Source organism: Monomorium pharaonis, chromosome 6, assembly GCF_013373865.1.
Source record: "Monomorium pharaonis isolate MP-MQ-018 chromosome 6, ASM1337386v2, whole genome shotgun sequence".
Classification (NCBI taxonomy): domain Eukaryota; kingdom Metazoa; phylum Arthropoda; class Insecta; order Hymenoptera; family Formicidae; genus Monomorium; species Monomorium pharaonis.
Genome location: NC_050472.1, coordinates 24,296,283 through 24,319,177, shown reverse-complemented (window position 1 = coordinate 24,319,177; position 22,895 = coordinate 24,296,283). Strand labels below are relative to the sequence as shown.

Sequence of the window (22,895 nt, the reverse complement as noted above, 5' to 3'; positions counted from 1 at the left end):
ATCCATTAGCAGCAAACAGTTTAAAAGATGAAGAAGATTGAGAAAACTGAGCTAATCTTTTAGGAATCAATGAAATGTCAGCTCCGGTATCGACAAGAAAATTGAGTAATGAAGTTTTATCAGTAACAATGAGGCGACTACAAGGTAAACCGTCACAATCTGCCTCATGACTCAACGGCAAAATCAGTTTTCCGGATTTGCAGTAAAAGCTTTAGACATAGCACAAGGTATTGTACATTTTTGAGCTTTATCACCAAATTTCTTATGATAAAAACAAGTAGGCACTTTATCAGATTTATCAGATTTATCAGATTTATCAGATTTATCATTCTTGAAATACTTATTCCGAGAATTTGATCTAAATCTCTTGTTATAATTAAATCTAGATCTCGATCTGCTTCTATAGCGTTTAACTTCTAAAGCGGAAATTCTACGCTCCAAATCAGCTAAACTAGAGGAACCAGATTCAGGTGTAGAAGTTACAGCGGCAATTTGTAAGCCCGAATCTCTCTCCAAAATTTTATCAGCTAATTCAGCAAGCTTGATTAAAGGAGCTTCATCAACAACAGCTAAAGTAGCTTGAACTCTAAGAGGTAATCTTTGAAGCCAGATCGAATGGAGAATATTCTCAGAAATAGCATTTCCAGCTAATTGTTTAAGTTCTCGAAGCAATTCCGTCGGCTTTTTATCATTTAATTCAATTCCAGCTAATAATTGACGTAACCTTTTCTCCTCAGAATCAGAAAATCGATTTATAAGTACATTTTTTAAATAAAGATATTTATCTCGCTCTGGAGGATTTTCAACGATCTCAGCAACAGCTACTAAAGCTTGTTCATCAAGGTGACGTATAACCGAATTATATTTAACATCATCAGAACGAATTCTATATATTAAAAATTCACTTTCCAATTGAGCAAACCAAAGTTTCGGTTGTTTATGCCAAAAAGATGGCAATTTCAAAAGACGGAATTCATTCGAGTGAATTTCTTGGGTGTCACCTCGTATAGCTGATGAATGTTGATCAGAAAAGAGAGTCCGGTTAACATCATGTTGATCCTTCGTTTCCAGAAGCAGATGTTCTTGAGGTTGTTCAGTCGATGTCCCAGGAGAAGACACAGGAGAACGTTCAACAGGCATCTCGAAGAAAGATTTCAAATTTCGTGCACGACAATCGTCAGGAGAGCCAAAACGTAAACACGATTCTTTGACAGGCTTGTCTTTTCTATCACGTCGGGGTCACCAGTTATGGGAATGATTTCCCTAATTTATCTTATACTTATGAAATAAATAGACTTTGTAAAGTTATACGTGTTTACTAATATCAAGCTTACAAAAGAATAAATAATTTCTTTTTTTAATAAACAACATTCCTTTTTTTTAGTATCTAAGAAACATAAATTGCTTGAAATTAGTTTGATAACAAATAAATAAAGAAACTAGAAAATAACTAAAAATGGGGAATAAATCGCAAGGGCTGCCACAAACGTTTCTTCTTTCGCACCATCTAGCGTTGAGAGTAGGTGGCGCATGCGCATGCTCCCGCGTTCAATTCAACACCGTCGTCGAGATTCGATTTCGTGGGCATCGCTGCATCGTCACATGCTGCGCCGTGCGACGTCAACAGGAAGACAGAGAGACGCGAATTTAAACGGCCGCGACCCTCGATCCTGTCACGTCGCGAGTCACGTGCGATCACCGTCGTCGCGAGTCGCGCTTTCGTAGTGTACGGTAAGTTGCGGTGAGTATCGCACGATTCGCGTGCCGTCCGCGCGCAATCCGCCGGCGAATTTACATGGTGTATGACGCCGCACTCCGCCGACACCGCTGCGTACGTAGCTGGATTAAATCGTCGGTGGCAAATACGCAGCAACTGACGCCGCTATTTGCGATTAGTCTACAGACGGCTGGCTACGAACGCGGTTATCTCGGTGGGCATGCAAACGTTACACGTCTCGGCTCTCCCCGCAAACATTTGATTTTCTTTACAGCTCACTGGAAAAACAACGCACACGGAGCGCCGTCGATTAGCGGACGCCCTATAAAGAAAGGAATTTACTCTCACAAATACCGTTGTGTAAATTGGAGAGAGCAAACACTCGCCTGGAATTTGTGTGAGAGAAGGAAGCCTGTAAGATTGAAATGGCCAAACAGTTTGCTTAGCTTTACTTAACTTACATGTTTCTCAAATAATATTTCTCTTGCCCTCTTGTTCATGTATTTTAACGATTGTGTAATTAAAATTAATGCCATTGATACGAAATAACATGATTAGTTTCAGCACCTGGGTGACATTTTCTGACATAAACACGTGAAACAGGTGTTTGTTTTTATCAATGAAACTGGATCTGACATGTCTTACACTGAATTGGAACATGGTTACCAAGTAAACACCCTTTTCTCAGTCATTTAGAGATGAAATCTTTGTTTGATTGAACTCAGCACCTAACTGAGATTTTGTTCGTAGGGTCTCAGGAATGCAACCAGACCGATGTTCTACATAGGCGACATAAATACAGTACAGCCGTCTGTTATTTCGTCGATCTATCGTTCGTCACAACGAGTAAGTTGTTTGGGATATCTTTGCTGTCATTGGAAACCAAGCAATTAAAACTGCATGGTGTACAGTTTTGAAATTTATCCTTCAGCTTCCTAACCAGATTATATCAAGTTTTTATAAATGTAAAATAATGTTTTACCTTTTCTAATATTTTTGTTTTGTTATGAATGTCATGTGAATGATCTTTCTCGATCGTGCATCTAATTTGTTAATTGTGTCTGACCAATTTGTATCTGATGAGGTATCACAGAAATGGAGAGAAGTAGCGTGATGGGAACAGAGAGAGCTATATTCTCCATGACAATTAATTACTATCCCAGAAACTAATCTGTTTGAGATTAATGAAACAGCAGTGTTCCTCTATTTCCATCTTGTATTTATGTAATAAGAGTGACAAGTGTTCGCACATAGAGCTATTTAAAAAGAGATAGTGTACGTTTCGTCAGAGGTTAGAAATCTATATATATCTTTGATATGTAGTTGTTTTCTCACATATTTAAAAATACATGCTGTCTATTTTATAATTTATAATATACTTGTCTTTTGCAATGAATAAAAATGTAAAGAATTATGTAAACAGTACATACATTATGTAAAATTGTTAAGTAGATATTGAAACTCTTGCTGGTTGGTTAATTGCTAGTAATACCTAGTCAAAAGCTATACCCTTGTTATATAATATCAGTCTAAAAAATCAAACTGATCAGTGCGAGTATTTGCGATATATATTGGTGAATATTTCTATGTAGTGGAGTACGAATGTATGTGATCAGTAGAAGAATAGGACAAGTTCTGCATTCTTCCACGATGTTTAGTCAGATAGGGATTTATGTCATTATAAAACACATTATTCGGGCACGAACGGTACGCACATACCACAGCAGTTAGCGTAAGATTTTCTAACGATGCATGTACAACGCAAGACACTTAATCGTCTCGTTTGCCGTTGAAATCACATTTGTTAACACCCATCGTCAGCCAATTATAGCAGTGCTAATATTGACCGAATTATAAATTGCTTCTAACTGTGCCTGATAACATTATGGTAACTGCCTGCGAGTTCTAGTTTGATTCAGATGGTATGCGTTACTTTAACAGTGTACGAAACACAATTGAGGCAAAAAATAGGCATTATTAAAATTTAAATTGATTGACAATTTAACATATGTTATATCTTTATATCGTTTTGAAGGTGTATGAACATATTGCTGAGATTATATCTGAATTCTAAGTTACAACGATAATGTTCGACGGTGAATTGAGAATAGAACTGATAATTCTTCCTTTATCTTTTTATATCTTGATATCTTAAATGTAATCGTACTTTTTGAGTGATTGATACCGGAACACCATCACTTCAATCATTGCTTATTATCAAAAGAAGATACAACAGAATATATGGAATTATTAATTCTTGAAGACACGTAATAATGATTTTTATTTCCAAGGTAAAATTGTGTGTGCGTGTGTGTGTGTGTATGCATGAGGTTAACAAAATACATATTATGATACTGTAATTAGAATGCGATTAAAGATACGTTATTTATTATCAAGTATTGTGTACATACTTGTATTTTATATATTTCGTGGTTATCGTAGTTGCAATTAATTATCAAAAAGAAATTAAATATTTATATATAACGATAAAAAGATTTATATTTTCCAATCAAACATAGTTTTTCTGATAAGTGATAACTAATCATATAAAATTTGTTATTGCAAATACTTTTTCTAGTCGTTTACTTGAATTGTTATAAATAATAGGAAATAAAGATAGATTCTATTATATTTCTACAGCTAATCTTTGTTTTCGCCACATTAATTTCACAAATCTTAACTCTAAACATTTTATTGCAGTGATTAACAAACATTCATACATTGGTTTGCTTGTTACTGCATGACTGGCATTGCATTTCTTATTGATTCTATATCGTAGTGAAATAGTAATGGTAAAATGGAATGATTAAAAAAGAATAATGGTGAATAAATATCAACATTTAAAGATAAATAAAAAACTCATCTGAATTTTAAAAATAACGTGACTTTTCATTTTTCAATTCCACATATTTCACGCTTTGTTGCTTGATACGTATTACCTTTCTATGTAGGCGATAACATATGTGATCGACGTAAACTTACTTATCAAAAGATCAAACTAAAGAGTATAATGAGTAATCTTACAAGAGTTCGCGATGAAAATTGTCCTGCTGACGACAAGCCTAGATTTCTATCCTGCCTAAAGGCATACTGGGTGAGCACTATTTAGCTTGAAGATTTTACGATCTTCATCACTGCTTGTTATATAGCCGAATTTAGAAGTCACATTTATTTTTAGAAATTAAATCGTATAAAAATCAGGCTGTGTAACCATTCTTCCACTTTATCACTGATTTTTCAAAAGAAAAATGTGTGTGGGTAGTGAATTTAATTTTGTATTATACATGTTCAAATTTTATTCAAGTGTTTATTAATTATTTTCTATTTATTAGTATTGCTGGCTAAGATATGACCTGTGTACACGATATACTCTTTTGAATAGAGCTGTTGCTTATCGTTTATTTTATTTTCTAGCCCGAATTATCAGAAGGTACCCAAGATGATGCTTATATGGGTGGGAGTGATGTGGAAGGAGAGGGAAAGCAAGTTCTGGTTGGGATATGCGCGATGGCGAAGAAATCACAGAGTAAACCGATGAAAGAGATTTTGACGAGACTCGAGGAATTCGAGTATATAAAAATTATTGTTTTTCCAGAAGAAGTTATATTAAAGGTAATACTTATATTATGAAAATATGCTCTATTTTTTTATATTATAAAATTTATAAATTTTTTTCTGCATTTATTCCTTTACAGGAACCTGTAGAAAATTGGCCTGTAGTCGACTGTTTGATAAGTTTCCACAGTAAAGGCTTTCCCCTTGATAAAGCTATAAACTATGCAAATTTACGTAAACCGTTCATCATTAATCATCTTCCGATGCAGTATGATATTCAGGTATATAAGTCTTTAACATTACAAAATATTAATTTTTTATTACATATATAGCTATGTATTAATACAAATTAACGTAGGACCGGAGAAGAGTTTATGCTATACTAGAGAACGAAGGTATCGAAATTCCACGGTATGCCGTTCTCGATAGAGATTCGCCAGATCCGAAACGTGAGTTATAAAAGTTATTTGCATTATTCAAAAATGCATCGTAAGTATTTAGCTCATCGCGATTTTGAGATCAAATAACTATAACTTACTTAATTACGAAAACATTCATGTGTTATTTATATCTTTAATCTTGACATATAAAGACATATAAACTGCATTTTAGAGCATGAATTGGTGGAGTCGGAAGATCACGTGGAAGTGAACGGTATTACATTCAATAAGCCATTTGTAGAAAAACCAGTATCCGCTGAAGATCATAATATCTATATTTACTATCCCACTTCTGCTGGCGGAGGGAGTCAAAGATTATTTAGAAAAGTATATATATTTTCTTTCTTGAAATTAGTATGAGTCTTTGTATAAAATTTAGGAAATAAATGTTTTTCCTAAATAAAAAAAAAATTAAAAATAAATATTTATTTGTTACACAGATAGGTAGTCGCAGTAGCGTATATTCTCCAGAATCTCGCGTTCGCAAGAGTGGTTCTTATATCTATGAAGATTTTATGCCTACTGATGGCACTGACGTTAAAGTCTATACCGTGGGACCTGATTACGCTCACGCCGAGGCAAGGAAGAGTCCTGCTCTCGACGGCAAAGTCGAAAGAGATTCGGAGGGCAAGGAAATTCGTTATCCGGTGATATTGAACAATGCCGAAAAACTTATAAGTAGAAAAGTATGTTTGGCCTTCAAGCAAACGGTGTGTGGCTTTGATTTACTAAGGTACGTAATTGTACGTACTCGTACAACGCAATCCGTACAGTTATAAGAAATTAAATCTACTTTTTCAGTAATCTTATTATGAACAGTGTTATTGTCGTGTCCATTGAAAAAAAGAAGCATTTCTTACAAAAAATCTCTTTTGAATGGCTTTGTAGAACATTACTTGAGACGTAGTACATTACATGCCAATGTAATACAATTGCCGACGTGGTTATCAATGTTATTTTAGAGCGTATATCGCGTTACATTCAATAGCTTTGATTTCTATTGTAACACGCTAAACTGACTTCAGTCGGAAAACAGATATTGACACGGGCATTAATGTGTCGCGGTCTTATATAAATAGCTGAAAGTCAAGTATAATACCGGCGAACATGGTTTTGATTACAGAGCAAACGGTCAGTCATTCGTGTGCGATGTGAATGGATTTAGTTTTGTAAAGAACTCAAACAAGTATTATGATGACTGTGCTAAGATTTTAGGGAATATGATACTCAGGGAACTGGCACCCACATTACACATTCCGTGGAGTGTTCCCTTTCAATTGGATGATCCTCCTATTGTGCCAACTACGTTCGGCAAAATGTTAGTCTATCCGCAAGTGACAATTTAACTATATTATATTCTTAATACAATACTGAAGTATTTTTTACAACTATTGAATTTCAACTTGTTTATCTAGGATGGAATTGCGCTGCGTTGTAGCAGTTATTAGACATGGCGATAGAACCCCAAAACAGAAGATGAAAGTAGAAGTACGTCATCCCAAGTAAGTAAACAAGATATTATATATTTTCTTTTATCCAAGAACACTGCAAATTAAAATATATATAATGTTTTCGCAGATTTTTTGAGATATTTGCAAAGTACGATGGTTACAAGCATGGTCATGTGAAACTAAAGCGTCCTAAACAGTTGCAAGAGATTCTTGATACAGCGCGTAGTCTACTAACGGAAATACAGCATCGTGCGGCGGGACCCGAGTTGGAAGAAAAACAAGGGAAACTGGAACAACTTAAGAGTGTTTTAGAAATGTGCGTTGCAATGAGCAAAAAATAGTGCAATATTTTAATGTATTAAATTAATCACATATTGCACGAATACTACAGCTGAGTTAATTGCGATAAATTTATAATAATAAATTTAAAATAATTATCAATTCTATACTGCAGGTATGGACATTTCTCTGGCATAAATCGTAAAGTCCAATTAAAATATCAACCGCGAGGACGGCCGCGGGGGAGTTCTTCCGACGACGGTAGTGATCTTAGTATGCTTCGTTTGCTTTTTACTATTTTATCTATGTAGCAATATATCTTATATACATTGAGAAAAAACAGTTACAATTACCATAATTTAATTATAATATATAGTTATTTTAATTATGCAAATTATAATTATTGTTACTCAGGGTTGAGAAAGTTACTTTGTAAAAGTAACTAGTTACAGTTACAGTTTTTTTATTGAAAAGGTAACTAATTACAGTTACAAGTTATCGATTTTGAAAAATAACTCGTTACAGTTACTAAAAAAATAACGAGTCGTTACTTTTTTCTTAAATAATTGTACATTTTAAATATAAGAAATAAGAATCTTACATTTTATGCTTTACTAACTGTTGTATATTATGTGCTTAATTATGTGCTTTAACAAGTTATTTTATATACACTAAATGAGAACTTTGTAAAGGTAAAACTCTAAATCGTATATTACTGTTATCAGAGTTAAATGAAATATAACGATACATTGGCTGTCATACATTGATTCATATTTTTTTTTTACAAAATTTTTATAGAATTTAATTTTATAGAATTTGATATTCAAATATATATCATCGTAAAAAACCTCTTTGTGGCGTCATTATAGAGCCACCGATACTAAACATATATTCCACAGATGCAGAACTGTGGAATGCCGGTGTTATATTTAATAAAAAGTTTCTTAATTGCAGTATAATTATTTAGCATATTAATACTGGAATTATTTGATTTTAAGAATTGATACAATTCCTCTTGTGTAGACTCGACTTTTTCCGGTTGTTGATTAAAAATTTTAGCGCATGTTCTAAAAAAAAGTAACTGTTAAAGTAACTATCAAAATAGTTATTAGTTACCAAAAAAATATAACTGCGTTAAGTTACAGTTACAGATGGAGAAAAGTAACGAAGTTAAGTTATTAGTTACCAAAAAAAGTAACTGTAATTAACTTCGTTACAAGTAACTCGTTAGTTCCCAGCCCTGTTGTTACTACGTAAACAGTAAATTTAAAAAAAGTGATATTTATTATAACAGTAATTTACTGTATATAAATTTATTTTATTTGTACCATATCTTTATTGTATTAATATCTCAAATTATCGTAATTTATAGTAAAATTGTTTCAGAGTTAATTCAACTATAAACTCTTAAGGTTATTATTATTAATATTATAGAAGTAATAATTATAAAGATGGAGCTTCTAATTATAATTATTATGTAATTATAGTTACAAACATTTTTCTCTCAATGTAGATATATATAATATATTTAAGACATTAAAAAAAAATTGCATATTAAGAAATACGCATACTTCTTTACTTTTTCTTTTTTAGATCGATTAGGGGAACCCTCTCTCGTTTTGATATTGAAATGGGGTGGGGAACTGACACCGGCTGGACGTATTCAGGCGGAAGAGTTGGGACGCATATTCCGCTGCATGTACCCTGGTGGTCAAGGTAGACACCTTAGTGGTTCGTATCTTATGTTCATATGCTTGCCATGCTCGCTTTTAAGTTCCTACACAGTATCGAAGATCGTTTCTATAATAATTTTCCTCTATCAGCTAAACCTGATCTGGGTTTATTAATTGTGTGTGTGTATATATATATATATATATATATATATATATATATATATATATATATATATATATATATATATAAACTATGAAACTCTTCAGGCTTTCGGTATGAATTATTATCTTGAAAATGCTATATTGTACAAATTGTGAAACTATTGAACAGCTTGACGTATTGAAATTTGATTGGATATTCTTACATGATTTATATTAGTATACATTGTACCATGAGAGATGTAAAAGTTAGTAATTAATATTGTAAATTTGTGCAAGAGTAATTGCCAGCAACCACTGTGGCATTAACAACCATTGGCAACCATATCTTAACTGTTAGTTAATAGTGAGATGTAGTATATTGATACTCTCCTGAGTCACATATAAGATAATTTATCTCAAATGTTATTTCAGAGGAAGAATCAGAGATGTTACCAAGCCACGGTAACCTTTTATTTACGATCCACGCTTATTCCATAGTTCTCTGTAGATAGTATTACTGCTTTTAGAAATAGCGATGTTATACGGTACGACGGCGTTAACCGTAAGAGTACACTTGCACATTTTATATCTTTTTATTTGAACGAGTTCTCAAGTTGCCAATACTCGATTGAGCGCAGACGAATAGTTATTGGTAACTTGAGAATAGCATGGTTTTAGCATACACCACACTGACCTCTCGCCACATGCTTTTTCTATGCTAATGTATATTTCCGTTAATTTTATTTTTAACGGCACTACCAACACGTTATATAAATGTAATTTGTTATAGTATTTCTTTTTAATATATAAGGTATTATGCACGTATTTCTTTGTACAATATGTTTTCTTCGAAATATAAATTTCCATTAAAATATCAACACAGAGGAGTTTTAAGGTAACTCTAAAACATTTAGAGACATGAAAAACTTACGGTACTTGGTCCGCGTGTTACAATAAGATATGTTAATTAATATAATTAATCTCGATTAATACATCTTTACGACATTACGATGATCTCGATACTAGAGCATAGATCATCTCGACAACTGTTTTATTTTGGAGTAATATCTAAATTGTTCCGTTGTCGTTGTTCTATGATTATAATAGCTGTGTCTCGAGGAAATCCCGTCGTTGTGTTGATATCATTCCCCCTTGTGTAAACATAGGTGAATACGCAGGTGCACAAGGATTGGGTTTGTTACGTCTACACTCCACGTTTCGCCATGACTTGAAAATCTACGCTAGTGACGAGGGACGCGTTCAAATGACTGCAGCAGCTTTCGCGAAAGGGTTGCTTGCACTGGAGGGAGAACTGACGCCTATTTTGGTGCAAATGGTGAAAAGCGCGAATACCAATGGCCTACTGGACAACGACTGTGATAGTAGCAAGTATCAGAATATGTGAGTAGATCTTCATCTTAAATACCTAAATTACAGGATTTTGAATAAGTTAATTTTTTTTCAAATATAGTTAATGCGCTTTATAAAATTAATTCAGTTAAAAGTTGCATAAACAAAAAACTTAGTTGCGTTAAAATTAAATTATAAGTTAAAAGTTTATTTTGAAAAATATTATTTATATATATTAAATTATTTATATTAAAATAATAAAGAATGTCGTATTTTTTTAAACACTGATTACTAACAACTGATTACTAACAAAACAATTACATTATAAGGATTCAAATAAATTATTATTTTATTTGTAAATTAAATTTATATAAAACAAAAAAAATTTATTTGGGAATTTTATAATTACAGGGTAAAAACACGTTTGCACGAGCTATTGCAACAGGACAGAGAATTTACTCGGGAAGATCGGGAACAGATCAATCCGGGAAATGCGTTGAGCATTAATGCCGCTTTAGATTTTGTCAAGAATCCAGTTCGATGTTGCCAACACATTCACGCTCTCATCCAAAAACTTCTGGATATTGTGCGAATTAAGAAAGAAGATCCGAAGACGAAGGACACAATACTTTATCACGGTGAAACGTGGGAACTAATGGGACGACGCTGGGGAAAGATAGAAAAGGATTTCTGCACGAAAAATAAGCGTTTCGACATATCTAAAATTCCTGACATTTACGATTGCATAAAGTACGACCTGCAGCACAACAATCATACGTTGCAATTTGAACACGCAGAAGAATTGTACACGTACGCTAAATCTTTAGCAGATATAGTAATTCCTCAGGTATAATTTTTCTTTTTGTTGCCAATTTTATTTTTCTACGTGTGAATTATATTATACATAAATATGTACAGGAATACGGTTTGACGGTGCAAGAAAAGCTGACTATCGGTCAGGGTATATGCACACCTTTGCTGAAAAAAATACGTGCTGATCTGCAACGAAATATCGAGGAATCTGAAGAAACTGTCAATAGGCTCAACCCTAGGTATAAAAATCAAGTCATATTTATAAAGAGTTTTCATCTCTAACAGTTCGAGATTTTTTTTAGTAACTGTACAATAATCATTAATGATTCATAGATATTCCCATGGTGTCTCAAGTCCCGGCCGCCATGTGCGTACGAGACTGTACTTCACAAGCGAGAGTCATGTACATTCCTTGTTAACCGTGTTGCGTTACGGTGGTTTACTCGATGTAAGTAAATACATTAACGTTGTAGAAAAAAAGCTGCCTTATTTTCTAATTTCTGATGTATCGATCCGTAGGTGGTGAAGGACGAACAGTGGCGGCGCGCGATGGAATACGTCAGTATGGTCTCAGAGTTGAATTACATGTCGCAAATTGTTGTTATGTTATACGAGGACCCGACCAAGGATCCAAGCAGCGAAGAGCGTTTTCACGTCGAGTTGCATTTTAGTCCTGGTGTTAATTGTTGCGTGCAGAAGAATCTTCCGCCTGGTCCTGGCTTCAGACCACATTCGCGCAACGAGAGCAGTCACAACGTGGTAAGATTTTAAATTATTCATTTAACATACTAACATAATAACAAAAAAATAAATTTTATTGATTTTCTTTAAGGGGGAGAGCGGTTCTGGCCAGGATACTAGTTCACAATGTAGTACCCGAATAGAGGAGGAAGATGCAGAATTGGGTATTATCGAAGATGATCAGATAAATCCCACGGCGCAAGCTGTGAGTACAGTTCGCTTATTAAACGTATAATTAAATTTTTGACTAATCTTAATATTTTGTTCTCAGTTTAAATAATTACATATGATTATTTTATATATATAATTAAATTAATAATTATAACATAGTTATAGTTGTTTTATATGTAAGTAATTATATGTATAATTATATATTAATAAATAATATGTATAAATATTGTTAAATAGTTATGTAATACAATAAAGAAAAATTTGTTTTTAGGATACGCCTCCGCCATTAATGGAAACGGATACTGTAGACTCTATGTTGGACAGTCCAACGACCAGTCGTGGGATCGATATGATGGATCTAGATCCGAATATGATGGATGAACCGTATGATAGTGGTTTCTTACAGAGTTCGGCACCGATTCCTATCAGGTCTGCTACTTCCTTTGTATTTGATTTGATCGAGTGTTTTTCGATGCAAAATTAAGTTTTATCTTGTATTACGATGCACAGTGCCAGAACCGTGGCCGGACACGAAGCTGCTAGACTTAGCAGTCAATTGGCGGCGAGTCAACGACAGCGGCGAAGCAAAGAAGCAGGGATCATAGAACCGCGCGCGCGAAGCTACGATCATCAGCGGCAAGAGAAGCCCGAGAAAGGTAAGTGCGCCTTAATGTGCAAATTATTCATATCGGTGAGCAGATTTATGATAAAGTAAGTGTGAAGGATGTCGCCAATAAAACAAGCGATATTTGACTGAATCGTATAATATTAACAAGCTGATTTATGTTCGCTGTATATGTGCGCGCATTTGCGTACATACACACGAATATACGAAATGTATATGTAAGATGTATACGGTATCCTTAACACATTTAATAGTTTGTGTGTGCATGATTATAATATTATAATTATTATTTATTTTATTGTTTTCTTTATATATTTACACACTATCTTAATAGTTAATGATATTTTTAGTATGCTATATATAAATGTCTCTCGTATTCCTTCCTCCTAAATTATATATTAGCTCCACACCATAAAATTATATATTATCATGATAAATCCTATTTTCCTTGCACAAGTAGTGATTAACGAAAAATATTTCAAGATTTAAATCGTGTTCGGTATTCGATATTTTAATTTGAATAAGTCAATAATTCAATATAAATTATTGCACAATTTTTACAATACGAAGTTAGAAATATTTATGATATTTACAAAAGGTTCTAATGAAATATTACTGCATTTATCTTTAAATTCCGAGATAAAGTTGCGCTATTAAATTTGTAGTTTCTATATTTGTCATTTAAATAAGAGCAGAAATAAACTTACATAATTTTTACAAAATGTATGTAAGTGAATAGATGAGACGTACGCAATAATGATGGTATGCTACAAGGATGTCCTTATCTTCGAAGAATATATTGTTTCACAAGAGTACGCGTAAATGTATCATTACGTTTAATATGTATTATGTGTCTTACGTTAACATCTTACGTTAAAGGCACGAGGTATTAGAGTTTTTAGGAGCTAATTACTAGCAATTGAATTGATGGTGGAATGTCTCGCCACAATGCTCCCTTTTGTGTCCTACTGTTCTCTTTTTGTAGCTGCGGACAAGCTGCAGTATCAGAGCTTGGACGCGGTCAACAACGAAGGTATGTTTTTACCGGTTACCATTTTTTTACAGAATCATTCTTCAAAGATATATAATGCATACGTAAATTTACGAGTGATACTTTACGTATGCTTATTTTTGCCGATCGAGTAGAACAGTTTATATTTTTTTTCTTTGTTGGACTACGAAATGTATTTTTCTTTTTGTATCCATAAAAAACTTTTATGCACATGTTGCAATGAAATAATTCTATTGATCGATGTTACGCAATTTTAATAAAATCTCATGCAGTGTATGTACTAGCAGAAAAAAATAGTCTGTTTCATTACTTTTTCTTGATAATGCAAAATCGATTTGTAAAAAATATAACATACACATGCACATGCATTCATGTATATTCTCGTGTAACTCGCGAATTTTTATTAAAATATCAGTAACAACAGAAGACAATATATCATTCTAAATTGTAATTGTAATTGTAATTCTATACTTTCATTAAGCTAGGTCTACGTTTTGCGGATAGATTACATGTCATATTTAGTTCATATTATTTTTTAAACACTTTTTAAATTTTTAATATTTAAAACTTAAGTGTTTTTTTTATCGTATGTGATTAATAGATGATAAAATTTTATTCTAAGGTTGCAATGAAAAATTCTGTAATCTATCTGGAATTTTGAATAAAATTCTTGGAAAATTCGGAAATAGGATTATTAAAATATAATTTGAGTAAACACTACTATATCAAACAATGCAATTCTCGAGTTTTAAAGCAGACTATATTGCGGGTCTTTATTTTCATTGCAACTAGAATGTGCATAGTTGTTGGAATGCGCTTATGCATATTGTCAACTACGAAGTGCTGATTAAAGTAATCTTCGCCGACTCTCATTTCCTACATCCTATACTTCATAGTACAGTATAATCTAGTATACTAGTATAGTCTAGTATGATTTAGTCTCATCCCTTCCTTGATAAACTGTAATTTTGTTATAATTTTGCATATATTTTTTTAGTTAATTGTTCACGATACGTTGCGACTTGGAATCTGTATATTTATTGGTTACATTATTTTTACTTTAATCAGTTTTATGAACCGCACGTACTGTATAGACGAATTGGTGCGTCTTTTCGTTTTCTTTTTTTTTTTAATGGTTGGATTTCTTAGAACACCGGACGAGATACGGTCTGGTTGACCTATCCGGGTGGGGTGATCTATCCGGAAAAGTTTAATGTGTCTTGTTTCATGTAATACAGCCGAGAGATGTGTATTTTGCCAATACCAGGGTAGGAGGTGATTCCAGTTGAAATAACTCTTTGCTCAGCGATAGTTGTGCGCGTGGAAGCCAACTAATCAAGTATCGGCGACTGTCTGAATCACATCGCGCACACCGTAGTGTGGTCCATTCAGTTGCCCACCCAAACCCTCGATCCTGAGATTATCATTCCCACGGAAGTCGTTTCATCTTCATCGAGCCTTGTTTCAAGGAACCTCATATGCATCTGTCATATCTTTATTGCTTATGTTCATTGTCAAAGTATCATCGAATTTTTTTAATATTATAATATTGCTCCATCAATCATTTATATCCCTTTTTGTATTCACATTTTGTTTCACGTTGATTCAACGTCATCGTCATTTTCATTTTTCATTGCCTTGTCATTCTCATTGATCACATTGAAGGTCTTACCTTCGAACAAGCAATTCGCATGTAACATCTTCATTCGTTCTTCTTCATCACTCGTACATAATTAATAATGATAGTCAAAAGGACTAAGAGAAGCAGCGCATCTTTCCATCGTATCATTATGATCATATACTAATGCCGTTCGAGCTTCGGCATCATACAAACGTCAATGTACGAAGCTGTTTATACATATTACATACATACATACATACATACATACATACATACATACATACGTGTGTGTGTGTGTGTGTGTGTGTGTATGTATGTATGTAAAAAGTTGTGTGGTTTGGTTGGCTTACTGGTTGCATGGCTATCGTGTGCCACGGTTGTTGTGTGGTGTGCGTACTCGTGAATCCGACATTACTAAACTATGCGCAGAGGGTCGAAGGTATACTCTATCCTTAATTTACTTTATTTCTTCCTCGATGACGAATCTTTAAAATTTAGTGCTCGTAATTTTTCCCAGCTTAAAAAAATATTGTTAATATTAATAACACAAGATTATCAAGTTTCCTATATATAATATAATATTTATATTGTACTATATATGTATGTGTATGTACAACTATTCGATCGAATACGAATCGAATCAGTTAAGATACATTTCGAATCTCTGTGATTGGAATCTGAATTATTCGAAATTTTCTAATTTAAATATGAACTTTGAATTACATGAAATCACTGTATATAATAAATGTGTGTGTGTATATATATATATATATATATATATATATGTAATTTGTTAATTATTCATATTTCGGTAACATGAGAAAGCGCGAAAACAAAACGTATGTCGCGAAAAAACGTATCGCAAAATACCGTCATTCTTTATACTCTTACTAGTAATAATGTTTAATTTCCTTCTCGTGAGGCAACGGACCAAAGATTCGTCCCTTCCGTTTCTTTCGCAAGTGGATTTTTTAATCGGCTCTTACTCTCTTTTGTTTTCTTTTCTCCTCCCTCCCTCTCATCACACCGTCATTTCGATGCTGCACCGTACCCGCCGTCTTCCCCTTCTGATAATGCTATCAAACCTGGATGCCTGCGCATTTCGCCTATCTTCCCCACGCATTGCATCACACCGCACTGCAACGCAATGCAATGCATCGCACCGCACCACGTCGTAATGCAACGCAACGCAACGCAACGCAACGCAACTCGCTATCAGCCACGGAGCCAACTCCGGAGGAACCTCGCGATAAAGAACGCATGTGGAATAAACCGGCGACGCTGCTGCAGTCGCACAGCTCGCCAGAGTTGCCGGTTTCGCCGGACGAGAGCTTCGCTTCCTCGTGCTCACTTCGTAATGCGTGCAATGATAGACAGCTATCCGCCAACCCTTGCTCGTTGCCCGATCCGTCGTTCGCGACGTCTGTCAGCGGCCTGCCAGAGCGGACAACAACTGTCACCGGGCATCGTAGCCGTCGCAGAAAGTATGAACGATCGTGCTCCGAAGTGACCCTGCTCTCAACTGTCGAACTCTGCGGTGAGTTCAGGGGTTAGCGACTGATGCAACGCGGACTGATGTGTAGAAAGAAGAGCCTGATTCAGTCTTAGTATCAATGTCAATGAGAATTTTACTATATTGTTGAAAAATTTGTGTCAAATCTAACATTTATTGCATGTCCCAAATGGTCCACTCAAATTTTTGTGTTTAACATAAGATGAATATGTTAGAAAATAGCAAATATTTTGTATGTACAAAATTAATTAACACAAAAAATAGCACCTCGGCACAATTTGTAAACAGATTGTGAAAACATTTCTTCAGTAAAATTAACTTATAATATGTTGAGATATATATATATATATATATATATATATATATATATATATAATTTTTTTGTTCATTTATTTTGGAATTAATCTTTCAAAGCTACATTATTTTTGTTTATTTACTCATAAATTGTATTAGTTTAACACTGAGAAATCTTGAATATCAATTTAACACAAAATATTTAAACGGCCATATTTAATTAATTTCTGTCTACCGTCTTGATTTATCAATTAATCATATTACGTTAACATTATATTATGTTAAATTAACATTCGGGTATGTTAAACATTCAACACAAAAATTTTAAGAAGGATCATTTTTAACACAAATGCAAAAATTTTCTACTGTGTGATAGCTAGTTAAGTAACGTTACCATCCGGTGAGGATCGAGATTGCCTTCATTCTTAAATTGGTAAGTAACGTTTCAGATGTAACGTTTCTTTTTTTTCTCTCATTAAAATCTCTTGTAAACTCTTATTGGCATTGACACGCAAACCGGACGCGACAGGGTTACTTCTTTCACATACGCTACTCTGGAGTTTCTACAATTCCGATGTCAGTTGCTGGGAAACTTTTCGATTCACGAGATCAATATGAAATTGATCCCGCGTGAATCACCGCGTTTTCTCGTCACCGTATGCTGGATTTGTATTGGAGTTATAGTGTCTTATTTACTGACAAAGATATTACCTACTTAACGGAGAGTTAAAAAATTATAAAAGAAAGGGGGATAATCGGGAGACTGCTTACTGTAATACAATTAGCGCAACAAACTATTCGTAAAATTTAATTTCTTATCGGTATATATTATAACGTTCCGTTGATTGTTTAATTAGCTTGATATTTTTTTTTCCAAGGAAGACAACACTAGTTTTTATTTCCCAATATGAATTATTCTCACTAATCGATTCTATTGGCTGATTCTCTGCCTTCCTTTAAATTCATTTTTAGAAGAAGGTAGATGATCGGTTGATAATTAACGTAATAATTAATGTGGGACTAGTCCTATGCTCACCGATTTGCTTTGCTCGTTATCGTTCTGTCGTCTCTTTTGATTATTATTATTATTATTAATGTCCCTTTTCTCGCGTGAGCACAAACGCAAGCACGGGCACGAGCACAAGCACGAGCACGAGCACGAGTCTGTCGTGATAGAATCTGAGCTTCACAGCCCATCTCTGCTGACATTTAATAAAAACGTTACTATTTATATATAACATTTACGACATTCATAGCGTTATCACTACCATCAATTACCGATCCATGAGACTAATTATCATTCATTGTCCAGAGTGTCTATCAGCGTCTGAGTTTCCACTCCCTGGCCCGTCCAGACACCCCTATTTGTCCAAGCCTCATTCCTCTTCTCCACCCCTAGACACGCGATCGCGGATCATTCAACCTGATCCTACCTGCACAGCAAGGCGCCACCGTCACAGTATCTCCGGACAGATGAGTTATTTCAAGCTGTTGGGCTACAACGTCAGCAAGAAGCTCACTGGCTCGGCCAACAGCCTATTCAGCACTGCCGTGATAAGCGGCTCCTCAAGCGCGCCGAACCTAAAGGACATGGTACCACCTCACGCATCCGCGGTTGCAGGCAAGTAATCCGTATTATTATTTAATTAATAATGATATAAACAGTGATAATAATGTGTGAACTAATTTTTATTAATTCTTTACGTTTTTACGCTTTACGTTTAGCAAGATAATTTCGGGTAATCAGGCTCTCATCAACAATTATTAAAATGTATTGACTTTTATCTGAATTTATCTACATTCTTTCTTTCGATAATCTGACGCGTAATCTGACAATTCAGATAAATAACAGTAGAATTTTTGAAAATCGCGATTTAAGATAACCCGGATAAGAATGAACGAGTTAAAATAATGAAGAATTATTCTAATTGATACGTTCATTCTGTAGCGATAGAAGGCTTCGGTGGGGTGCCGCCCATCAGGCCCTTAGAAACTCTGCACAACGCGCTGTCGTTACGTCAACTGGACTCATTTTTGGATATGATGACTACGGCGCCGTTGTACAGAACCCCGGCCTCGTCGCCTCCTAAGTCATCGCCGGCCGGATCGACACACGAGTCGCTCAATCCGCCCCTCGTCCACGCGGGAATCAGTCGCGAGTACCACTCTTCCGACACGGAAGCTATCAGGTACCGTAAGAAATCACATAAAGCACGCCCGTGAGTATCTTGAGTTATTTTCTTTCACTTCTCTTTGTGCCAAAACAAATTTTGCTTCCCCCCAGTGTATTTCGAGTAAGGTCGCTCCTAAATTTATTCCGATTAGTGTGTGTTATAACTCTCTTAGATCTTTTAATAATTATTTAACGTTTGTATGTATCATTTTATAATTTGATCAGTGTTGGAGAAAACAGTTTTGTTAATTGAAATAGAAAAATGATAAAAATATTGAAAAGATGTATCTGTAAAGAATACTATTTGAAATAAGTATTATGTCTAATGGATAAATTCTTTAAATATTTTTATTAAATCTATTTCAATTTTTCTCCAGCATTGAAATGAAATGATTAGAAACGCGAATTACAATTGCTTGAGCTCCAGTCCACTTTATCATATTACCTCATACAGGTATATCACGCCGATACAGTACAAGCCCCTTGGTGAAGCAGAAACGTGCGACATTAGAAATTTACCATCACCTACTAGCCCGAACAGTGCGTATCTGTTCTATCTAACTGCGATTGCGATATCGATTTTATTTAAATAATCTTTTATGCATCACGCAGGTACAGGATGGAGTAGCGAGCCGCAGTCTTTTCTATCCTCCGAGCCATCGTCACCTGCGCCAACGTCGACAGGCGAATGCAGTATGTCTATAAGTTTAATCAGCAACGAGAGGTGAGTCTTGAGATACATTTTATAAATTCAATCTATTTTCTGTTCCCTCCCCTTTTATGTTGAATTAACATGATTAATTGATTAGGCTACGAGCATTTCTAAAATTACTAAATATACTATTTTGTAATAGTATCCTTGTTGGTTTACTTACACTTTACTTCTCTTTAATACCTTATTAAACCCTGTACGTTAAATTAATCGTACTAGAAATAACACCTCTCCGTTCGCAGCGCTCAACTCTTTATTGCGCCGAAATTCTCCCCGACCTCTTGCCTGGACGTCGACTTTAACGAATTTTGTATTCGTCTCGATCAAGAAAATCGAGAAAGTCGCGGCAGCGTCTCATATACAGATTATTACAGCAACGAGGATGGTCAGATACGCAAAATAACGCAAATACCGCAAGTGATGCAGTCAGCTGGCTGCAGCGGCGGCGCGCATACGAAGCTCGTGTGTGGCGATGATCTTCCTTGCGACGAGGACGAGGATCACACCTTGACTTTGAAACAGAGCGAGGAACAAAGAAAACAGGACGTTAAATCGCTATTCGAACAGAGGGACGACGTTAATCCCGCGAAGCTAAGCGCCAGCTACAAAAAGATTGGACGGTAGGCAAAAAAATTGATTCAACACAAATATATAATACATAAAGTATTGTTATTTATCGCGGCGTTATTTGCTTTGTGCGTAGTTTTGTGGTGGAAAGCATGGACATATCGCATGGTGACGTCCGAATTAAGGACACCGACAACGCTGGTACTTCAGACAAGGCAAAACTCTCTGCCTCTCAGAAATTTGACTCCTCAGGCAAATCTATCGCGGAAAAAGCGAAGAGGGATTCTAAAAAGAGTGGCGGATTATACATCAGTCCTCAGAAGCGAAAGAACTTTTCGCGCTCACAAAGCGTCACGACGCCGAAACCAACCGTGCCAAAGCCCGAAACGATCTCTTATTCGAGGCAGAGCTCGTTTTCGACCATGTCGGACGCAGATCTGGAGAGTTGGAAATTGAGCGCGGATCCGTCGCATTCCTCGAGAACGAGCCAGCAGGAGGAACCTATACTCACCCTAGCCGGCAGTCTCACGGATAGCTCTAACGTCACCGTGGGTTTCGACGTTAAAGAGGAGGAAAAGAAATAGACCGCGAATAAATTTTTTTTTTTCGAGACACTCACGTGATATTAGATCTATTCTTACGACGTAGTGTTGTACGCTACTAGCGTTTTAGAGAAGAGATAGTTTCTTAGTACGAAAAAAATAGTGAGATACAACAAGTATTAAGTAGGACATTTTCTTCGTATTGTTCATTAAGGCTGATAAAAGTATACCAACCAGGACCACCAATTTAGAAAGAATTATAATAGCGGATCTTTTAAAGCCCGTTTCCTTCCAAAATCTTATAGTATATATTGTATATATAAGATATTAAATCAAATAAAAACGGATATATTCTTGTTTAGCTTCAGAAATATCTAGAAGGGGATTAAAATCTGTCTCTAAATCGCTTTGTGACTTAAAAAATATATTTTATCAATATAGATAGAATAATTACGATTAGTTTAAATGATATAGTAAACGAGCGACTTAAAATGTTATTGATCTTTTACAACAAAAAGATCAACGACTGATAATAGTGCGAAAGAAAAATTAATCCTTTTATTTACATATCATTGCGGCGCGCTTTGATTTTTATTTTTAATTCTGATTTAAGGTACTTACATCTACATCATATAATTTTTGTTTTTAAAGAAAATTAAAAATCAAAAATTTTTATCACTAGGACATAGATTAACAGAAAATATACATTTTCCAGTTACTTATCATTTTAAGATTCTTAGACAAATGACATTTCGCGCAGTATTTTCTAGGATCATCGCTGTTGACTGTGAATCGTAGTTACCGTGCGTAGAAAATGACCTTTTTCTTAAAGAGATTATTGCAAATGTACAAACGCTATGTAGATGAACATAGCTATTTTGTGTGCTTCAATTAGGTATAAGGGTGATATATAGATCTAAGGAAAGAAGAAGCGCAAAGAAAGAAAGTACATCTGATTATAATTAAAGACATTTTAGAAAGAGATGTAGAAATGTATATTTTTGGGATTTTGATCTTCTTTTTAACTGAGATATATCGGAATAGTTCTTTCTTAAATTGATAGCCAGATATTCTTTAAGTGTACCGAATGACGTGACTGAAAACATGTATACATCCTAGGTGATATGTATCAAATGACAACGAAAGGATATCTCTATTAGAGATCTTCGTACGGTTGCATAGTCGAAGATATTGCGTTCCTTACATTACAATATTTTTTCCTTACATTTTCCTAATGCTAGTGATAAATAAAAAGAGAAGAGAGGAGAATTTTATCCGAGCCAAAGAGAATATCCCGATAAAGGCAATACAATTACGCATAAAGTTGCACAAAGAAATATTCTCTGTATCGCGTCGTGTGGCTTCATTTTACAATATAGAAAATACTTAGTAGTTGTAATAATCGCAATTTGTAAAATAGTAAACTGCGTGGTCATAGATACAAAATGTATGTATATATATATATCTATGTTACAGATGTTTTAATAAAACAATCCAGGACAAAA

General features: G+C 34.6%; 1 protein-coding gene across 22 annotated transcripts; it reads left to right on the top strand.

Moving 5' to 3' along the window:
- The first annotated feature begins 1,541 nt into the window (after positions 1–1,541).
- On the top strand, positions 1,542–22,895 carry LOC105831428 (inositol hexakisphosphate and diphosphoinositol-pentakisphosphate kinase 2). Of its 22 annotated transcripts, XM_036288942.1 has the most exons (31): positions 1,543–1,741; positions 1,992–2,131; positions 2,276–2,386; positions 2,468–2,563; positions 5,132–5,329; positions 5,413–5,553; positions 5,631–5,721; positions 5,885–6,039; positions 6,153–6,445; positions 6,836–7,030; positions 7,128–7,214; positions 7,291–7,479; positions 7,618–7,715; positions 9,036–9,173; positions 9,689–9,718; positions 10,423–10,657; positions 11,018–11,453; positions 11,525–11,658; positions 11,753–11,867; positions 11,939–12,178; positions 12,252–12,365; positions 12,603–12,760; positions 12,842–12,987; positions 13,942–13,989; positions 16,809–17,126; positions 18,709–19,017; positions 19,345–19,585; positions 20,024–20,109; positions 20,182–20,293; positions 20,524–20,901; positions 20,985–22,895. In XM_036288942.1, the coding sequence occupies exons 3-31, from the start codon at positions 2,354–2,356 to the stop codon at positions 21,430–21,432; spliced, it is 5,262 nt and encodes a 1,753-aa protein (XP_036144835.1). In that variant the 5' UTR covers positions 1,543–1,741; positions 1,992–2,131; positions 2,276–2,353; the 3' UTR covers positions 21,433–22,895. The 22 variants fall into 22 exon arrangements, with proteins under 22 accessions (XP_036144837.1, XP_036144841.1, XP_036144839.1 ...); XM_036288944.1 differs by lacking the exon at positions 1,992–2,131 and having other exon boundaries at positions 1,542–1,731; XM_036288948.1 differs by having other exon boundaries at positions 1,542–1,741; positions 1,992–2,386; positions 7,618–7,703; positions 9,036–9,158.